Source organism: Tachysurus fulvidraco, chromosome 11, assembly GCF_022655615.1.
Source record: "Tachysurus fulvidraco isolate hzauxx_2018 chromosome 11, HZAU_PFXX_2.0, whole genome shotgun sequence".
NCBI classification, from domain to species: domain Eukaryota; kingdom Metazoa; phylum Chordata; class Actinopteri; order Siluriformes; family Bagridae; genus Tachysurus; species Tachysurus fulvidraco.
Genome location: NC_062528.1, coordinates 23,762,425 through 23,779,937, shown reverse-complemented (window position 1 = coordinate 23,779,937; position 17,513 = coordinate 23,762,425). Strand labels below are relative to the sequence as shown.

Below are 17,513 nucleotides of genomic sequence, written 5' to 3'. Positions count from 1 at the left end.
GTACCTGTCCAATGATCCACCAGTGCACATGCTCAGAGTCTCAGATGAAATGCTCGTTAGTAGGTATCAGGTGATGAGGTTCAGGCTTCAGGAGAATCCATGTGAGGCTTTATGGCTTTGTGTGATAGAGAGGTGAACTTCAGAGCAGCTTCTGAATTAAAAAAAACACAATGAATACATCCATAAACATAACATAAGTCTATCTCACAGGACAGAACCCTTTATTCCTTAGTATATGTGTTTATGCTACGCAACAATAAAGTGTATGACGCCACACAATAACCAGTGACTCACTACATTAAACTGTCACCTACTCGCGGTGTTGTTACACTCCGTGTCCACCAGAGGCCGCTGCAGCACGACATTTAAGTTCAAGGGTTAGTTCATCCGAGATTTATTTTAATTCTCTGCACTAAACTCAGCATTTTAACAGCTTTATTATATTTAGTATTTATATCTGAGACTCGTAGAGTTAGGAAACGTAACATAGAGAAACATAAACATAAATACTGCAGTTGTTAAAGTAAATAATAACCATAAAATAAATGATAGATTACGATCTTATACATTTAGCAGACACCCAATTAAGGGCCTTGCTCAGGGGCCCAGCAGTGGCAGCTTGGTGGACCTGGGATCGTTGTTATCTACACGTCCAGTTAAGATCATGATCATCATGACAGCTTAACTTTTAAACCTTTTTCACTGCAGCATAAATGCATATGAGCAAAATTAACAATGTTATACAACATATTATAACATGAATCTGCTGTGACTTTCATAAACAAAAAAAGTAAGAAACATAAAGGAACAGCTTTTAAAACTCTTTTATTTATTTTAATAAAGGGAAAAAAAGTCATGCGAACACATGAGGCATCTCCAAGTCTGAAAGCAAGACAAAAAAAAATACACATGGAAATATGTTTAGATTTATATATAGCTATATATATGATGATATAAAACTTAAAATAAGGCTGCACACAGAGTTTGATGTTAATCAGCTGCACAGGGTTGAGGGTTTGCATAGATCGTTAACGTGAATAACGGCGTAACACTACAGCAGGTTTCATCTTCACTCTTGATGACTGAGCTGGGAAAAGTCCAGGAAAGATGATTGTTGTCCAACGCCGAATTCATCACACACGTCGTCATAGAAACACTGCGGTTCAACATCTGTCCGTTTTTCAGCGTTTAAAACTCCACCTCCACCACGCAGTGGCAGAGACTAACGCCAAAATAATACAGTAACATTAAATACAGAGGCATTTACAGAGGTTGTTAGAAAACACACTGCGGCTACAGGATACACACACTCACAATCACGCACTCACACACACACACACACACACACACACACACACACACACACACACACACACACACACTTATTATAAATTATATATATTATATATTACACTAATTACATAAAAACAGTGAACAGTTAGAGAGTGTGTTAGAGTTAGACGCAGTGCTAATCCAACACACACGTACACACACTTTAATGATTTAAGATGATGTCATGAGTCAACCAAAAGTAAAGTGGACAAGGTTGTAGTGTAGAGGGCAGAACAGCACCCCCTATGGTGCACAAACGTCACTACATGTCAAAATGCTATTCGCTAACCCAAATGTTAGCAATCAAATACAAATAGCAACCACTAAGTGCTAGCTAAACCAAACACTAGCGGTTAACTCGCATGCTAACAGCTAACTTGGGGAAGGAGAGAAGTCCCTGCATGAGTTCGCCGTTTAAAAGGCGACCGTGTTGAAGCCAGACTGATCGATGTGGCGAAGCTTTCTAGAAGTCTCTACTAAATGTTTAAAGATTGTCCTGTTTTAGTTCCCACGTTTGTAAAATTGTGAATATGGAAATGTTTAGAGAAGTTTGAATTTCAGTTTGTAGTCAAGATACAAAAAAAAAAACAAAAAAAAAAGAAGAAGAAATAAAGTAGTAAATAAACATCGAGTCTCCACAACATATTTCATGTTAACATGCAATACCTGAAGTGGCCACAGGGCACCGTAACTACATCACTATGACTGGTTCAGCACTCAGTATTAATGTGCAATATTTTACTGTGCATCATTTCACTCACACAAAATTCTAATAAACTGTTCCAGCTTTACGCTAACCCTGCGGCGTCAAATCTCACAGCCACTGTCCGATTGTTTTGATTGGTTTTTGGGTTTTTTTGGCTTGCTTTAGTCACAGCTTGCGAGTCTTGTATTCATGTTAATATTTCCTAGCTAGCTATAGTTGACGTAACTGCTCTCCCGGTACGTACCGGTGCTCTCGTGACTTTCTCCACTTTAATCGTGTTGGGAAACCAAACGTTTGTGTTCTTAAATTTACCAACCCATCTGAGAGAAATGTTAACGTTCCTGACTCTTCTGTCTACCTTCCACTGTCACTGATTCCTTACTTCATCTATAAACATCTACGTTCTGGCTCGCTTGTGTTCGGTGCGGACGTTTTTCGGTTGCTTAGCAACAGTGGCATCCTGTCTGTTAGCACTCAAATATTGAGTGAATTGTGTTCACTTACATTAACTAGCTTCGCTAGGTGACTTTCTAAGAGCTTATGAGTACGAAATGAAATGATTATAGCCGTGCAGAGAGAAACGTCCACCTTCCGAATGATTCCGTCTTTTCTTAGCTAGCTAGCATATCCTCGACGTGTGCGTTTCCCAGTTGCTTAGCAACGGTGTTCTCACAGATATAATTTCCTACACTGGTGTGTTGGGCATTTTGTTCAAGGCACAAATTTACAACATTAACGTGAACATATGAAGAATTTGTGTCGCTTAGACAAAGTTACACAACAGAAATCTCAATTTTTTAATTACAATTATTTTCATCTTTCTTCTTTTCTTCCAGTCTAAGCTGTGCTCTGATTTTAAATGTAAAAATGTGAGATTTTGACACCCACAGCGTTCCCTTCAAGCCAGAACCCTAATAAAGTGCCCTACAGCATCTGTCTCATGTCATTATGTCTTTTTATTATTTTTATTTTCATTAAATAAAGTGGAACCAGCCGGCTGTTTTATTCAGATCACGAGGAGTGGAGTTTGTTGGTGATAACGGTTAAGACATACAGAACAATTGGTGGGAGTTTACGATCTCTCACAGACTCTCTCTCTCTCTCACACACACACACACACACTCACACACATATACACACACAGTCTGTTTCTGCACTGTATAAAAGTGTGTATTTCCTGTAAGCGAGCTTCAAGTTGATCATGGAGACAGATCAGAGATCACCAGTTTGTCCATTTTGTTTCCGATATCAGATGTAACGGGAAGCTCCTCACACTCGTGATCATCCTCAAAAGAGCTGCAACAGCAACACACACACACACACACACACACACACACACACACACACACACACACACACAAAACCTGTTAACTAAATATCTCATATCAGACATTGAATCTAATGCTAAATGATAATCACTAATCAGCTTATGACTCTATAAATACAAGCATCTAACTAGAGGTTACTCGCCTAACCAAGTAAAAACCATTTCCAAACTAAACAGGAGTTAAACCACACACTGACCAGGTGATGAATAACACACATGACTGCTCTGTGATACACATTAGCATTCTGGGTAAATATTAGCAGCTAAGAAAATATAGATGTTTATTACATAAAAGATGTTAGAACCAAATTAGTGTATGTGTGTGTGTGTGTGTGTGTATGTGTGTGTGTGTGTGTGTGTGTGTTTGTGTGTTTACCCGTCATGCAGATGCTCACTGACCGTCTCCTCTGCTACCAGGATCTCATACTCTTCTGATGCGTACTTATCCCAGTCTGAGGGCTCCGGACCCTCACTTTCCACATCCTACACACACACACACACACACACACACACACACACACACACACACACACACACACACACACACACACACACTTTAGTGAAGAAGTGATGTGCTATACACTGATGTGATAAGGTGACCCATACTCAAAATTCGTTCTCTGCATTTAACCCATCCACACAGCGGTGAACACACACACACACACACATACACACACACACACACACACACACACACACACACACACACACATACTGTGAACACACACACAGCGGTGAACACACACACAGCGGTGAACACACACACAGCGGTGAACACACACACACACACACACAGACCGTGAACACACACCCGGAGCAGTGGGCAGCCGTTTATGCTGCAGCGCCCGGGTAGCAGTGGGGGGTGGCGGGGTGGGGGGTGGGGTTGGGGGGTTTGTTCGCTGCCTTGCTCAAGGGCACCTCAGTCGTAGTATTGCCGGCCCGAGACTTGAACCCACAACCTTAGGGTTAGGAGTCAGACTCTCTAACCATTAGGCCATGACTTCCCACTTTAGTGCATTACAGTACTGTATATAGATGAATAGATATGAGGTGGAAACTGAAGACTGACAGATAAACAGACCTTCTGCACAGAGAACGGGTCTCTCTGCTCGTGGTCCAGGTATTTATCCAGGTTAAAGAACGTGTCGAAGAAGATGTGGGCCATCCTGCAGCGCTTCAGATCACGCAGAGTAATCTTACCTACACACACAATGATTATTGCACATAAGCATAAACATCACACACTCCGGAAAACTACATATACAGTGTCGCTTGTCAGTTTGTCAACCCTTTACAAATTCCTATATTTCTGTATAAATGTGAACAAAAACATCTTCAGATTTTCATGAGTCCTAAATTTCTATTGAGAAAAATGCGTCATCGGGCATCGAGGCAGGATGGAGTGCCAACCCATCACAGGGCACACACACACACTCTCATTCACTCACACACTCACACACTACGGACAATTTCCCAGAGATGCCAATCAACCTACCATGCATGTCTTTGTACCGGGGGAGGAAACCGAAGTACCCGGAGGAAACCCCCGAGCACGGGGAGAACATGCAAACTCCACACACACAAGGTGGAGGCGGAAATCGAACCCCCAATGCTGAAGGTGTGAGGCGAACGTGCTAACCACTAAGCCACCGTGACCCCTGTACTGTAACTCTTTATATCGCGGTATATCTGAAACTCAGATTACGTCTCCAGCTCGTTCAAAATGCTGCTGCCAGATTTCTCTCTAGTCGTCGCAAACACGGACACATCACATCACTCCCATCCTCACATCTCAACACTGGCTGCCGATTTCTCAGAGAATAGGTTTTAAGATTTTACTCTTTGTCTATAAGTCTCTCCATAATACCGCTCCTCTCTACCTATCTGAACTTCTTCATCCCTACATTCCTACTAGAAGTCTTCGTTCATCTGTCCAGGCTATGTCGGTCGTCCCTCGTGTACGGCTCAAGCGTAGAGGAGAGCGTTGCCTTATCTGTGGCCGGTCCTAGACTATGGAACTCCCTGCCGCTAGAGATTAGGACGTCTCCCACCATTTTAGTTTTAAGTCCATGCTACAGTAAAGACCCACTTATTTTCTCTAGCCTTTTCATGATTGCGTAGGATTTTATGTCTGTTATATCTTATGGTTTATATCTATATTACTTTCTTTTAATCTGGTTATTTTATTTTTTTAAATAATTCTTATTTTAGTTTCTTGAACTATCTTATCGTGCATGTGCGTATTTTTAAGTGTAACTGAAATGTCAAACGAACCGTGAAGCGCTTCGGTCAGCCGTGTGGCTGTTTGTAACTGTGCTATACAAATAAACCTGAACGTGAACTGAACATTTATATAAAACAGGACCATCATGGAAATTTGACTCAAATTTGACCTTCAAATTAAATACTAAACCTAGAGGTTCACATACTTTTGCCTGTCACAGATATATAATATCGGAACATTTTCATGACAACGTATGATATATTTGTCTGATTTGTTTTATGATGTTCACTTTGTCTGCTTTTGGGACTCGTGTGAAAATCTGATGGTGTTTTGAGTCACATTTACTCAGAAATCCAGACATTTCTAAAGGGTTCACAAACTTACAAGCAGCGCAGTATATGACCCTAGAGAACATTCCTACAGAACACGACTCTGCTCGCACACTGACGCTCTAAAGTACGAGACAGAGCAGGATTCGGTATCTAATCTAATCTAATCTAATCTAATCAGTGTGATGAAGAGGCATTCGCTAATTTCCAGGAGTTTCGTTACCATGACGTAAAGTGGGCGTGTTTACGGAGGTCTTGGAAAAACGCCCTCTTTAAAAAAACAAAAAAAAACCAGCATACTACGAAGGACAAAACAGTCATACAGGTAGATTTATTTTAGAAAACAAATAAACAGCCAAAAACTACGGTTAGGGTTCGGGTTAGATTATCAAATAGGCCACGCCTACCCGATGACGCAATATCTGTTACGCTGTTGTGAAATCCCTGGAAATAAAGTGCCTGCCATGATGAAGACCTCGTGTTTCCCGTTAGTAATGATGGTAATGAAAGCGCGCTTATATTCGAACCCTGCTGTAAGTGAAGAGGACCTGAAAGAGACCCTGGTGCTCAGTATAAGGTGACTTCAGTCTTATGGGTGTGACCTTTAATAAGTACCACTTTTTTTAAGGCGGAGTCTTATTGAGTTATTGAGTTTTGTTACTTCTGTAAGTGATTTGTTTGAGTGTTACTTCTTAGACCGTTGTTTCTGAAAGTTTTTTTTTTTTTGAGTCTTAACGGTTTTAATGTTAATAACTTCCTGTTGCAGGGTGAGATGTTTGACCTCTGACCGGTTACTGACCTTGGCTCTCTGGTTTGACAAGGTCAAGCATCTGGCACAGCAGGTCTTGGAAGGGCAGAGGTTCAATTCCCATCCCCTCCATGCGCTCACACTGTTCCTCGTAGAAGAATTCCAGCTCATACATGGAGAGAACTCCATCGCCATCCAGATCCATAGAGCGGAACCAGTACTCTATACTGCACACACACGTCGTCGTGGTGGTGGTGGTTATAAACACACTCACGATACATGAACACACATCACGTAGTTTGTGTCACCGGATTTCTACAGTTACCTTGTTGGGTTCTTCTTATCCTCTTCTGAGATGAGGAACCACACAAACTCAGCGTAACTCATACGTCCTTCTCTCTGCACAGAGTTTCCCCTGAAACATACACACACACACATTTATAATTAATAACCTAAACATTGTGTGTGTTTATGTGTGTGTGTGTGTGTGTGTGTGTGTGTATTCAGCGCTGGTGGTGTTTTCCTCTCACCGAGTGACAGCTCCTGAGAAAAGTCTCTCGATGATCCTGCTGGATGAAGCTGCGATGAAATAAAACACATTTCAACACAAACTCCATTTTTAGTGCATCGCCCTAAACACATCTTCACGAACATGTCTGAATTAGGGCTGCGTTCAACGCGGCAAAAATATCACGCTGCCACGAAAATATAACCCGCCGCCTCGGTGCTGACGGAACACGATAGCTTTCACAATATTTAGCTCTGCTGAGGTTTGATAAAGAAGTTCCTGCAGCGTCACATTTAAAACAGAACAATCGCTATTAAAAGATCGGTTTGCTTTAGAAGAAAATAAATCTCACATAAACATTTATAGTGTTTCTCAGTACCACAGAAGCCATTAGGTTTCAGTTAGCGCTTGATGCTAAGCTCAAATTTATGACTATTTACCGAACACATTGGAGGTGTGTGTGTGTGTGTGTGTGTGTGTGTGTGTGTGTGTGTGTGTGTGTGTGTGTGTGTGTGTGAACTGATTTGTAACCTCACCATGGTCGTTGTATCGTGAGAGATCTTTGGGGTCGATGAAAAGGTCGTGGTCAGTGTCCAACTCCCAGAACTTACAATAAATGACATAGAAGTGTTCATAAGAGAAATAATCTGTGATCTGATTAATATCGTCCTCCTCCTCCAACAGGGCCAGTGTCTGTACACACACACACACACACACACACACACACACACACACACAATAAATACCTTATTTTTATACTTATGTATAAAGTATTTATTTTCTTGTTGAACTATTAGTAGCTCAGGAAGCGACAGGAAGCGAGATATCTACTTGTACTCAACACATCGTGGACAATAAGCTGAACTTTCACGTTAGCTAGTTAATGTAACGTTAGGCTAATGCTAGCTAAGTCAGTTAGCGTACACGTACGGTTTTAAACGAACGGTCCGCGCATTACGAGGGAGGATCAGTAACAGCTCAACTGAGTGCGTTCCGAACTAACTAGCAGGACACTGGAGTTCTTCACTCCGACCTCCACCTCCACACCATGTCTTCATGGAGCCACACAGAGACTTCGCCGTGCCGGAGCAGGGTTTAATAGTGAAGTGAGACTGTAACACTACAGCCACAGAGATGCTCAATACAACTGTGTGTTTCCAATGTGGAGAAAAAAAATCCCCCACTGGTGAGAAGGTCAGGTGCTGACACTTATATATATATCATTAAACATCATGCTTATTATAAACGTTTAACACTTTAAGAAACAATAATTATGGACCAGCTCTAAGGTGAGAGCCTGTGTGTGGTGTATGTTCAGTATATGAGGCTGGAGGTGAATCATTACCCCTTTTTAAACCCCGGCTTTCCTGTTTGTTTTTAGCGTGGCCTCGCTCAGTTTCACATGAGCTTTAAATAAGCCTGTCCTGACTACTCCAGCGATTCTCTAAAGCGTTCACTCGGTCACAAGCCGGACGTAAAGCAAATAAACCGGAGAAATTTGTGTGAATGGTTTAAAAGGGTGCAGTGAAGTGATCAGGAGCAATAGACTGTGTACCTGAAGGAAGTTACTTCTCCTGAGCTCAGTCATGGTGATCCTACCTGTCCATGAACGGTTCACTGTGTAAAATATCCTCTGGATCACCTACACACACACACACACACACACACACACAATCGTCGGTCATTTTTAAACACCTATTTTCCACAAATGTTACTGATGGATGTCCACAGATAAACAGTTTGGGGTGTGGTTGATTCGTTTAGTTGTGTGTGTGTGTGTGTGTGTGTGTGTGTGCACGAGAGAGAGTGCTAACTGTGCTAATAATTGGTGCTGCAGTGACAATATCTGAACACTAATATTTCAGACCAGCTTCTGCTTCCTGGTAGTTTTGTGTTCAAGTGAGCAATAGAACAGGAAGCAACCAAATACGGTCAGGGGGCAGAGGTCTCAGTGTTTCCGTGATGTCACACATGACTATAATTACTATTCCCTCTAAAACACACACACACACACACTCGGAGCGACAGGCGTGTCCCAGCTGTCCACAGACAGACAGACAGACACGCGGTGGTTCATGTCGCAGTTTGATGAACTCAGCTCAGTTTTAAAAATAATCACACACTTTCTAGGGACCGTTGGCTATGATTCAGCTACAGAATGAGAAAACATGTACAGGCCTGTTAAGACAGCATGGCTGCCACAGTGATGAGTGATTCTGATGCTGAACGTAGTGAATGTAAGCGTGACGTACGGTGGTGATGTAGCGGGAATGGAATTCAGGAGCGTCTTTTAAAAATGTCAGACCCGGATGAGTGTCCACGATGTCCTGAAAGGAAGAAAACACAGTGATTAAACATAAAATGATCACAAATATATGATTTACACACCCAAACACACACACCTGTAAGAGGGGGATGAAGTCTTCCTGTTCCAGGTACGTGCAGCCCGGCTTGGCCAGCAAGTAAACAAACTTGGACGCATCGTCATAGCAGCTGTGTAACAATCTGCACAGAGAAAGAGGGAATGTGTGTGTGTCTGTGTGTGTGTGTGTATGTGTGTGTCTGTGTGTGTGTTTATGATATTATTTGTCCTGATGATTATCTACTTTTACTCCCAGCTTTCTGTATTTGCTGTATATCACACTTCCTGTTGTATGGATGGTTCCACAAAGACACACTATAAAATTAAACTGGGTATCTCCACACCAACACTGTGTAATCTCAGAGTCCACTGTAGGGACGTTTACATCTCTATTTCTCTACATCTCTTTGTAACAAAAGCTGTTGTTATGATCACTACATTTCATAAACTTCACATCCATCACTGGAGAGTGATGACATCCACCTACTGATATCATCTTTACTGGAAAGATCTACTGAAATCTTTCTAGAGAGATCTACTGAAATATTTCTGAAGAGATCTACTGAGATATTTTTAATGGAGAGATCTACTGAAATCTTTCTGGAGAGATCTACTAAAATCTTTCTGAAGGGATCTACTGAAATCTTTCTGAAGGGATCTACTGATATCATCTTTACTGGAGAGATCTACTGAAATCTTTCTGGAGAGATCTACTAAAATCTTTCTGAAGAGATCCACTGAAATCTTTCTGAAGAGATCTACTGAGATATTTTTAATGGAGAGATCTACTGAAATCTTTCTGGAGAGATCTACTGAAATCTTTCTGGAGAGATCTACTGAGATATATTAATGGAGAGATCTACTGAAATCTTTCTGGAGAGATCTACTGAGATATTTTAATGGAGAGATCTACTGAAATCTTTCTGGAGAGATCTACTGAAATCTTTCTGAAGAGATCTACTGAGATATTTTAATGGAGAGATCTACTGAAATCTTTCTGAAGAGATCTACTGAGATATTTTAATGGAGAGATCTACTGAAATCTTTCTGGAGAGATCTACTAAAATCTTTCTGAAGAGATCTACTGAAATTTTTCTGGAGAGATCTACTGAAATCTTTCTGGAGAGATCTACTGAAATCCTTCTGAAGAGATCTACTGAAATCCTTCTGGAGAGATCTACTGAAATCCTTCTGGAGAGATCTACTGAAATCCTTCTGGAGAGATCCACTGAAATCCTTCCAGAGAGATCTACTGAAATCTTTCTGGAGAGATCTACTGAAATCCTTTTGAAGAGATCCACTGAAATCCTTCTGGAGAGATCTACTGAAATCCTTCTGGAGAGATCTACTAAAATCTTTCTGAAGGGATCTACTGAAATCTTTCTGAAGGGATCTACTGATATCATCTTTACTGGAGAGATCTAATGAAATCTTTCTGGAGAGATCTACTAAAATCTTTCTGAAGAGATCCACTGAAATCTTTCTGAAGAGATCTACTGAGATATTTTTAATGGAGAGATCTACTGAAATCTTTCTGAAGAGATCTACTGAAATCTTTCTGAAGAGATCTACTGAAATATTTTAATGGAGAGATCTACTGAAATCTTTCTGGAGAGATCTACTGAGATATTTTTAATGGAGAGATCTACTGAAATCTGTCTGGAGAGATCTACTGAGATATTTTAATGGAGAGATCTACTGAAATCTTTCTGGAGAGATCTACTGAAATCTTTCTGAAGAGATCTACTGAGATATTTTAATGGAGAGATCTACTGCAATCTTTCTGAAGAGATCTACTGAGATATTTTAATGGAGAGATCTACTGAAATCTTTCTGGAGAGATCTACTAAAATCTTTCTGAAGAGATCCACTGAAATTTTTCTGGAGAGATCTACTGAAATCTTTCTGGAGAGATCTGCTGAAATCCTTCTGAAGAGATCTACTGAAATCCTTCTGGAGAGATCCACTGAAATCCTTCCAGAGAGATCTACTGAAATCTTTCTGGAGAGATCTACTGAAATCCTTTTGAAGAGATCCACTGAAATCCTTCTGGAGAGATCTACTGAAATCCTTCTGGAGAGATCTACTAAAATATTTCTGAAGGGATCTACTGAAATCTTTCTGAAGGGATCTACTGATATCATCTTTACTGGAGAGATCTACTGAAATCTTTCTGGAGAGATCTACTAAAATCTTTCTGAAGAGATCCACTGAGATATTTTTAATGGAGAGATCTACTGAAATCTTTCTAAAGAGATCTACTGAAATCTTTCTGAAGAGATCTACTGAGATATTTTAATGGAGAGATCTACTGAAATCTTTCTGAAAAGATCTACTGAGATATTTTAATGGAGAGATCTACTGAAATCTTTCTGGAGAGATCTACTAAAATCTTTCTGAAGAGATCTACTGAAATCTTTCTGGAGAGATCTACTGAGATATTTTTAATGGAGAGATCTACTGAAATCTTTCCAGAGAGATCTACTGAAATCCTTCTGAAGAGATCTACTGAAATCCTTCTGGAGAGATCTACTGAAATCTTTCCAGAGAGATCTACTGAAATCCTTCTGAAGAGATCTACTGAAATCTTTCTGAAGAGATCTACTGAAATCTTTCTGAAGAGATCTACTGAAATCTTTCTGTATCATGTGTCATGTATGAGTCGTTAAATTAAGATCTTAATTAAGTCTCTGTGTGTCAGTACTGAGGCTTTCATTATAGATCTGAATAAATAACGACTCCCTGACTAGACTGAAACCAGGTTTGTCATACGTGTGAACATGTTTATGTCTTTATATTAGGCTTTAACTAATAGTTATTCATTTGGATTCGAGTTTTTGGGTTTACTTACTTTCGCCACGTGGCAATAAATGAATGGACAGAGACAAAGCCAGTCCTGTCTCCTCCTGCACAGTGAAACATCGGGGCCTTCCAGTACAGCGGGCACCCGCATGCCTGAGAACAATTATATTATGTAAAAAAAAGTCTTTATTTTGGCTAGAAATACTTTTCAGTAAATAGTTATCCGATGATTTTTCCTTTCTCTAATTCCTTGTCACCTTGGCAATCTTGCTCATCTTGTAGATGTCTGCCTTCTCCTCCTGCAGCTTGGCGAAGGCGGCCTCCACTTTCACTATGGCCTCGTCGATATTAGCGGTGAGGTTTGGGAGACCCGTGGGAAAATAAAAGCGTGGAATGTTAATGGAGGGAGGAGGGGGGGCAGGTGGAGGAGGAGAAGGGGAACGAGGGATGGGAGGAGGAGGAGGAGGAGAGACAGGTTTCTTCTCCGGCTGAATCTAGAAAGAGAGATGCAAAGGAAGATGGAAAGGTGAACATCAGGTCTCAGGTGTTATTTTCACTGAGCAAAAAAAAGAAATAGAAAATAAAAAGTAAAATGAAGGTATTATAAATATTGGTTGATCAAGAAGGTCTTGTAATCCAAGTGTTCAAGACTCAAGAACCGTCTTAAAATCTATTGGCAGTGTACAATGTGCTGCACTGTAAATCATCATCACCATCATCACCATCACCATCACCATCATCATCATAAATTAAAATGCTGAACGATGAAGAAACTCTTCCTAACCCACACAGACATCCATTACTTCAGAAAATATGCCGTAAGCACACAAACACACACATTCCCACACACACACACACACACACACATCAACACCATCTCTTTCACATACAGTGCCTTGCAAAAGTATTCACACCCACTGAGCTTTTTCACATTTTGACACGTTACAACCACAAACAAAAATGTATTTTATTAGGATTTTATGTGACAGACCGACACAAAGTGGCACATAATTGTGAAGTGGAAGGAAAATAATAAATGGTGTCCACATTTTTTTTTTTTTACAAATAAATATCTGAAATGTGTGGTGTGCATTTGTATTCAGCCCCACTGAGTCAATACTTTGTAGAAGCACCGGTCACTGCAGTTACAGCTGCAAGTCTTTTGGGGTTTGTCTCAACCAGCTCTACTCTAGAGAGTGAAATTTTTGCCCATTCTTCTTTGCAAAATAGCTCAAGCTCAGTCAGATTGGATGGCGAGCGACTGTGAACAGGTCTCGCCTCAGATTCTCAATTGGATTTAGGTCTGGACTTTTGACTGGGCCATTCTAACACATGAATATGCTTTGATTTAAACCACTCCATTGTAGCTCTGGCTGTATGTTTAGGGTCGTTGTCTTGCTGGAAGGTGAAGCTCCGCCCTCAAGTCTCAAGTCTTTTACAGACTCTAACAGGTTTTCATCTAAGATTGCCCTGTATTTGGCTCCATCCGTCTTCCCAACGACTCTGACCAGCTTCCCTTTCTCTGCTGAAGAAAAGCATCCCCACAACATGATGCTGCCACCACCATGTTTCACAGTGGGGATGGTGTGTTCAGGGTGATGTGCTGTGGTTTCCGCTAAACATAACGTTTAGAATTTTAGCCAAAAAGTTCAATTTTGGTCTCATCTGACCAGAGCACCTTCTTCCACATGCTTGCTGTGTCCCCCACACGGCTTGTCGCAAACTGCAAACGGAATTTCTTATGACCTTCTTTTAACAATGGCTTTCTCCTTGCCACTCTTCCATAAAGAGCAGTTTTGTGGAGTGCACGACTAATAGTTGTCCCGTGGACAGGTTCTCCCACCTGAGCTGAGGATCTCTGCAGCTCCTCCAGAGTTACCATGGGAATCTTTGCTGCTTCTCTGATTAATGCTTTCCTTGCACGTCCTGTCGGTTCAGGTGGACGTCCGTGTCTTGGTAGGCTTGCGGTCGTGCCATACTTTTCCATTTCTGGATGATGGATCGTACATCATGCTCTGTGAGATGTTAAAGGCTTGGGATATTAATTTATAACCATAACCCTTCTTTAAACATCTCCACAACTTTATCCCTGACCTGTCTGGTGTGTTCTTTGGTCTTCATGATGCTGTTTGTTCACTAATGATCTCTAACACACTTCTGAGATCTTCACAGAACAGCTTGTATTTATACTGAGATTAAATGACACACAGGTGACTCTATTCACTCATTAGGTGACTTCTGAAGGCAGTCGGTTTCACTGGATGTTAGGGGTATCAGAGTAAAGGGGGCTGAATACAAATGCACACCACACTTTTCAGATATTTATTTGTAAAAAAACATTTATAATTTTCATTCCACTTCACAATTTTGTGCCACTTTCTTTTGGTCTGTTTCATAAAATCCAAATAAAATAAATTTTTCTTTGTGGTTGTAACGTGTCAAAATGCGGAAAGGTTCAGTGGGTATGAATACTTTTGCAAGGCACTGTAAGTGAATGGAGTGTGTGTGTGTGGGGGAGGGTAAATAGGGCAAGCATGATGGTTCAGTCTAAAGCATGGCATGTACACACTCTGATTTCTAATTTACACTCTGGACACCTCGGGTTATTCACAGCTGCTAGCTAACTCGCTATTCTGTCTCTCCAAGGACCATCACACATCAGCTGAAGGGTAAATATCTGCTTAAAGGCCACAGGCAGGTGTATATCTCACACACACACACACACACACACACACACACACACACACACACACACACACACACTTCATTAGTTCTCCTCACCTCTCACTTGCTACACTATATTACAGGGGTGGCCAACCCACGGCTCCCGGGCCGCACGCGGCTCTTTGCCTGGTTTCATGCGGCTCTTACGTTCATATCGAAGTTTGTATTTGTGTCTTTTTATTGTGCGTGTTCGCTTCGCTTGAGTTCAATACGGTATTTTCGTCAAACGCGCATGTGAGTGGGATGAAAATACCTCAAAGTTTCCCAGTAGGAGCAAGATCATTTGAGTAAACAATTTGTGTCAAGTTCGCTCTCAAAATGGCAGGGAAAAAAGGTGATGTTCATGTGTGCCCATGTGTATGATGTGGCTCTTTGCGGTAACACAGTAAAAAATGTGGCTCTTGGTCTCTGACAGGTTGGCCAACCCTGCTATATTATAATATAAACTACATCCCATGCAATTTGTAATTTTGTGTAAAAAAAAAAAAGAGAAACACACCTTTTGAACGCTTGTAAAGACGTCACAAAATTGATAATTTAGCGAGCTAGCATGTAGCATCTAGTAAGTGTAGAGTCAATGTACCCACAATGTGGAGTCATAGTGAGACAGAATCATAAGGAACTTCAACATTTGTCTAAAATTACTCTCTGTAATTAAAATCAGTATGAATTGTTCATCCGAAGTTTGGGTTCTGGAAATTTTGTGGAAATTTTGTGTTACAATTCGAGGACTAACTTTCTGACACCTTACAAAACTTGTGATAAACCACAAACCTTCCAGTCTTCCGGAAAGAAGTTAATTTCTAAACAACGAGATCTATTAGACTCTACTGGCTGAAGACGATGACAGGTTTTAGGAAAGTGTTTGAGATTTGTTGGCGAAGATGCAGATAATATAGTGGAGGGAATAAATATTGAAATAAATGAATACATGAATAAGCAGCACTACACTTTTTGAAGAACTGATAAAGATCCACATTCATCTTCTAGATTGCTGTCATTTAAATTTTTACAACCATGTGATTTTGAAGTCATCAATCCTCCAGATCATTTTTGTTTGCTAAAAGACATTCATGGAAATCACGTGAAGATCTAGAGGCATACAGCAGGTGTGTGTGTTGTTGAATGAAGAAGGTTTAAGTTTCATATCAGTACAGAGACCATAAAGACCCACAGAAGCTCATCGGATGAACGGAGCGCTTATTAAACTCAGCAGGTCCAATTAACCTGAAATTTGTTTTCAGGTGATTAACATCTAGTAGGAGATTAACTGGTGTGATTAAAGTGACTGAACTGATTTCCAACGATCAGGTTCTTTAGTTCATCATCAGAGAATTGTGGAGATCATAATGAGTCCAGAAGCTTTATTCTAGCAATATTACAGCCTTAAAAATGCCTGTTTGATATCCGATGAAATATAAAGAGCACTTGTTAGTGCACCTAGAATCTGGACTTGACTGTATTGAACACAACAGCTGTAACTGAGGACATTACCCCTGCACTGCCCTCCCTCCTGTACACCACATTCACTCGAACACTGTATTCCTATCGCTCCTATTAATAGCCGTGTTGGTATCTGCCTGTGAATAGTTTTGTCTTCCCCGGCATGTGCAAGTTAGCCTTGGTGTGTTTTTTTCTGTAATTTTATTACTGAACTGACCTGTGCTCGCTGGAAAGATTTCAACCTTTTTTTGAAGCGCGAAGGCAAGACAAAGTCACAGCCTCGTGCCAGAAACTCCAGCTCCCCCCGCAGGTCAGGGTCATCCCTGAGTGAAGAGTCCTTTATCATCATGGTTGCAAAGTCCAGGGAGAGATCGATCGGACTCCGACCGGCCAAACTGGCGAAACAAACTCCAAAGTCCTCGGTGATTTCCGCTTTGGAAGGTTGTAGGTCACGCTCTACAGCCTTCCTATGGCCTTGCTTTGCTCCCTCCACCCTACACACTAACCACACGCGTCCTTCAAAAAGTCTGGTTGCAAGCTCCTGTCCACACACTCCCACCTTCTGGATCTGGACACATGGAGGGATTCCTGGAGAATCGGAAGCTATCAGTGAAGCTCAGGAGCATCGCCTCAACCAGACAAGGCCTTCAGGCTCCTGTCTGCTTTCTCACGAACGCAAAAACACGACTAGTGCACAAGTGCACCACCGGTGGATCCCAACTGTGCGAAACATGACCCCAGCATGGGTCTGAATCCCAGACAAGTCCCTGATCGCAGCCTGTTCTGTCCTGACAAGCACAAGAGGGGACAGAAGGGTGGGGGGGCAGCTGTGTCAGATATCTGTGTGCATGGATCAGCAAAGGTGCATTATGGGAGAGGGAAGGGAAAGGAAGCCTCCCGACTGCCCCCTCACACCCAACCACCCACCCACCCAACCAACCCATTTAAGTTGAGCCAAAGTTAAGAGAGTGCAGAAGAACTGCATGTGGTACGTGGAGTCGGACTGTG

The 17,513-nt window shown here is 41.3% G+C and overlaps 1 protein-coding gene across 4 annotated transcripts in view; it reads right to left on the bottom strand.

Moving 5' to 3' along the window:
* Window positions 1-809: 809 nt before the first annotated feature.
* ppp2r3a (protein phosphatase 2, regulatory subunit B'', alpha) overlaps window positions 810-17,513 on the bottom strand; it is a 51,421-nt gene continuing 34,717 nt past the window's right edge. For 2 of the 4 annotated variants that reach the window (XM_027156678.2, XM_027156679.2), the window contains 12 exons: window positions 12,596-12,832; window positions 12,388-12,491; window positions 9,577-9,679; window positions 9,427-9,501; window positions 8,730-8,816; window positions 7,711-7,867; window positions 7,197-7,245; window positions 6,992-7,081; window positions 6,718-6,893; window positions 4,447-4,565; window positions 3,742-3,848; window positions 810-3,334 (listed from right to left, as the gene is read on the bottom strand). In XM_027156678.2, the coding sequence (XP_027012479.2) occupies window positions 3,238-3,334; window positions 3,742-3,848; window positions 4,447-4,565; window positions 6,718-6,893; window positions 6,992-7,081; window positions 7,197-7,245; window positions 7,711-7,867; window positions 8,730-8,816; window positions 9,427-9,501; window positions 9,577-9,679; window positions 12,388-12,491; window positions 12,596-12,832 (1,401 nt within the window). In that variant the 3' untranslated portion in view covers window positions 810-3,237. Of the gene's footprint in view, window positions 3,335-3,741; window positions 3,849-4,446; window positions 4,566-6,717; window positions 6,894-6,991; window positions 7,082-7,196; window positions 7,246-7,710; window positions 7,868-8,729; window positions 8,817-9,426; window positions 9,502-9,576; window positions 9,680-12,387; window positions 12,492-12,595; window positions 12,833-16,722; window positions 17,342-17,513 lie in introns of those variants that run through there. The other 2 variants (XM_027156686.2, XM_047820560.1) reach the window with 2 other exon arrangements.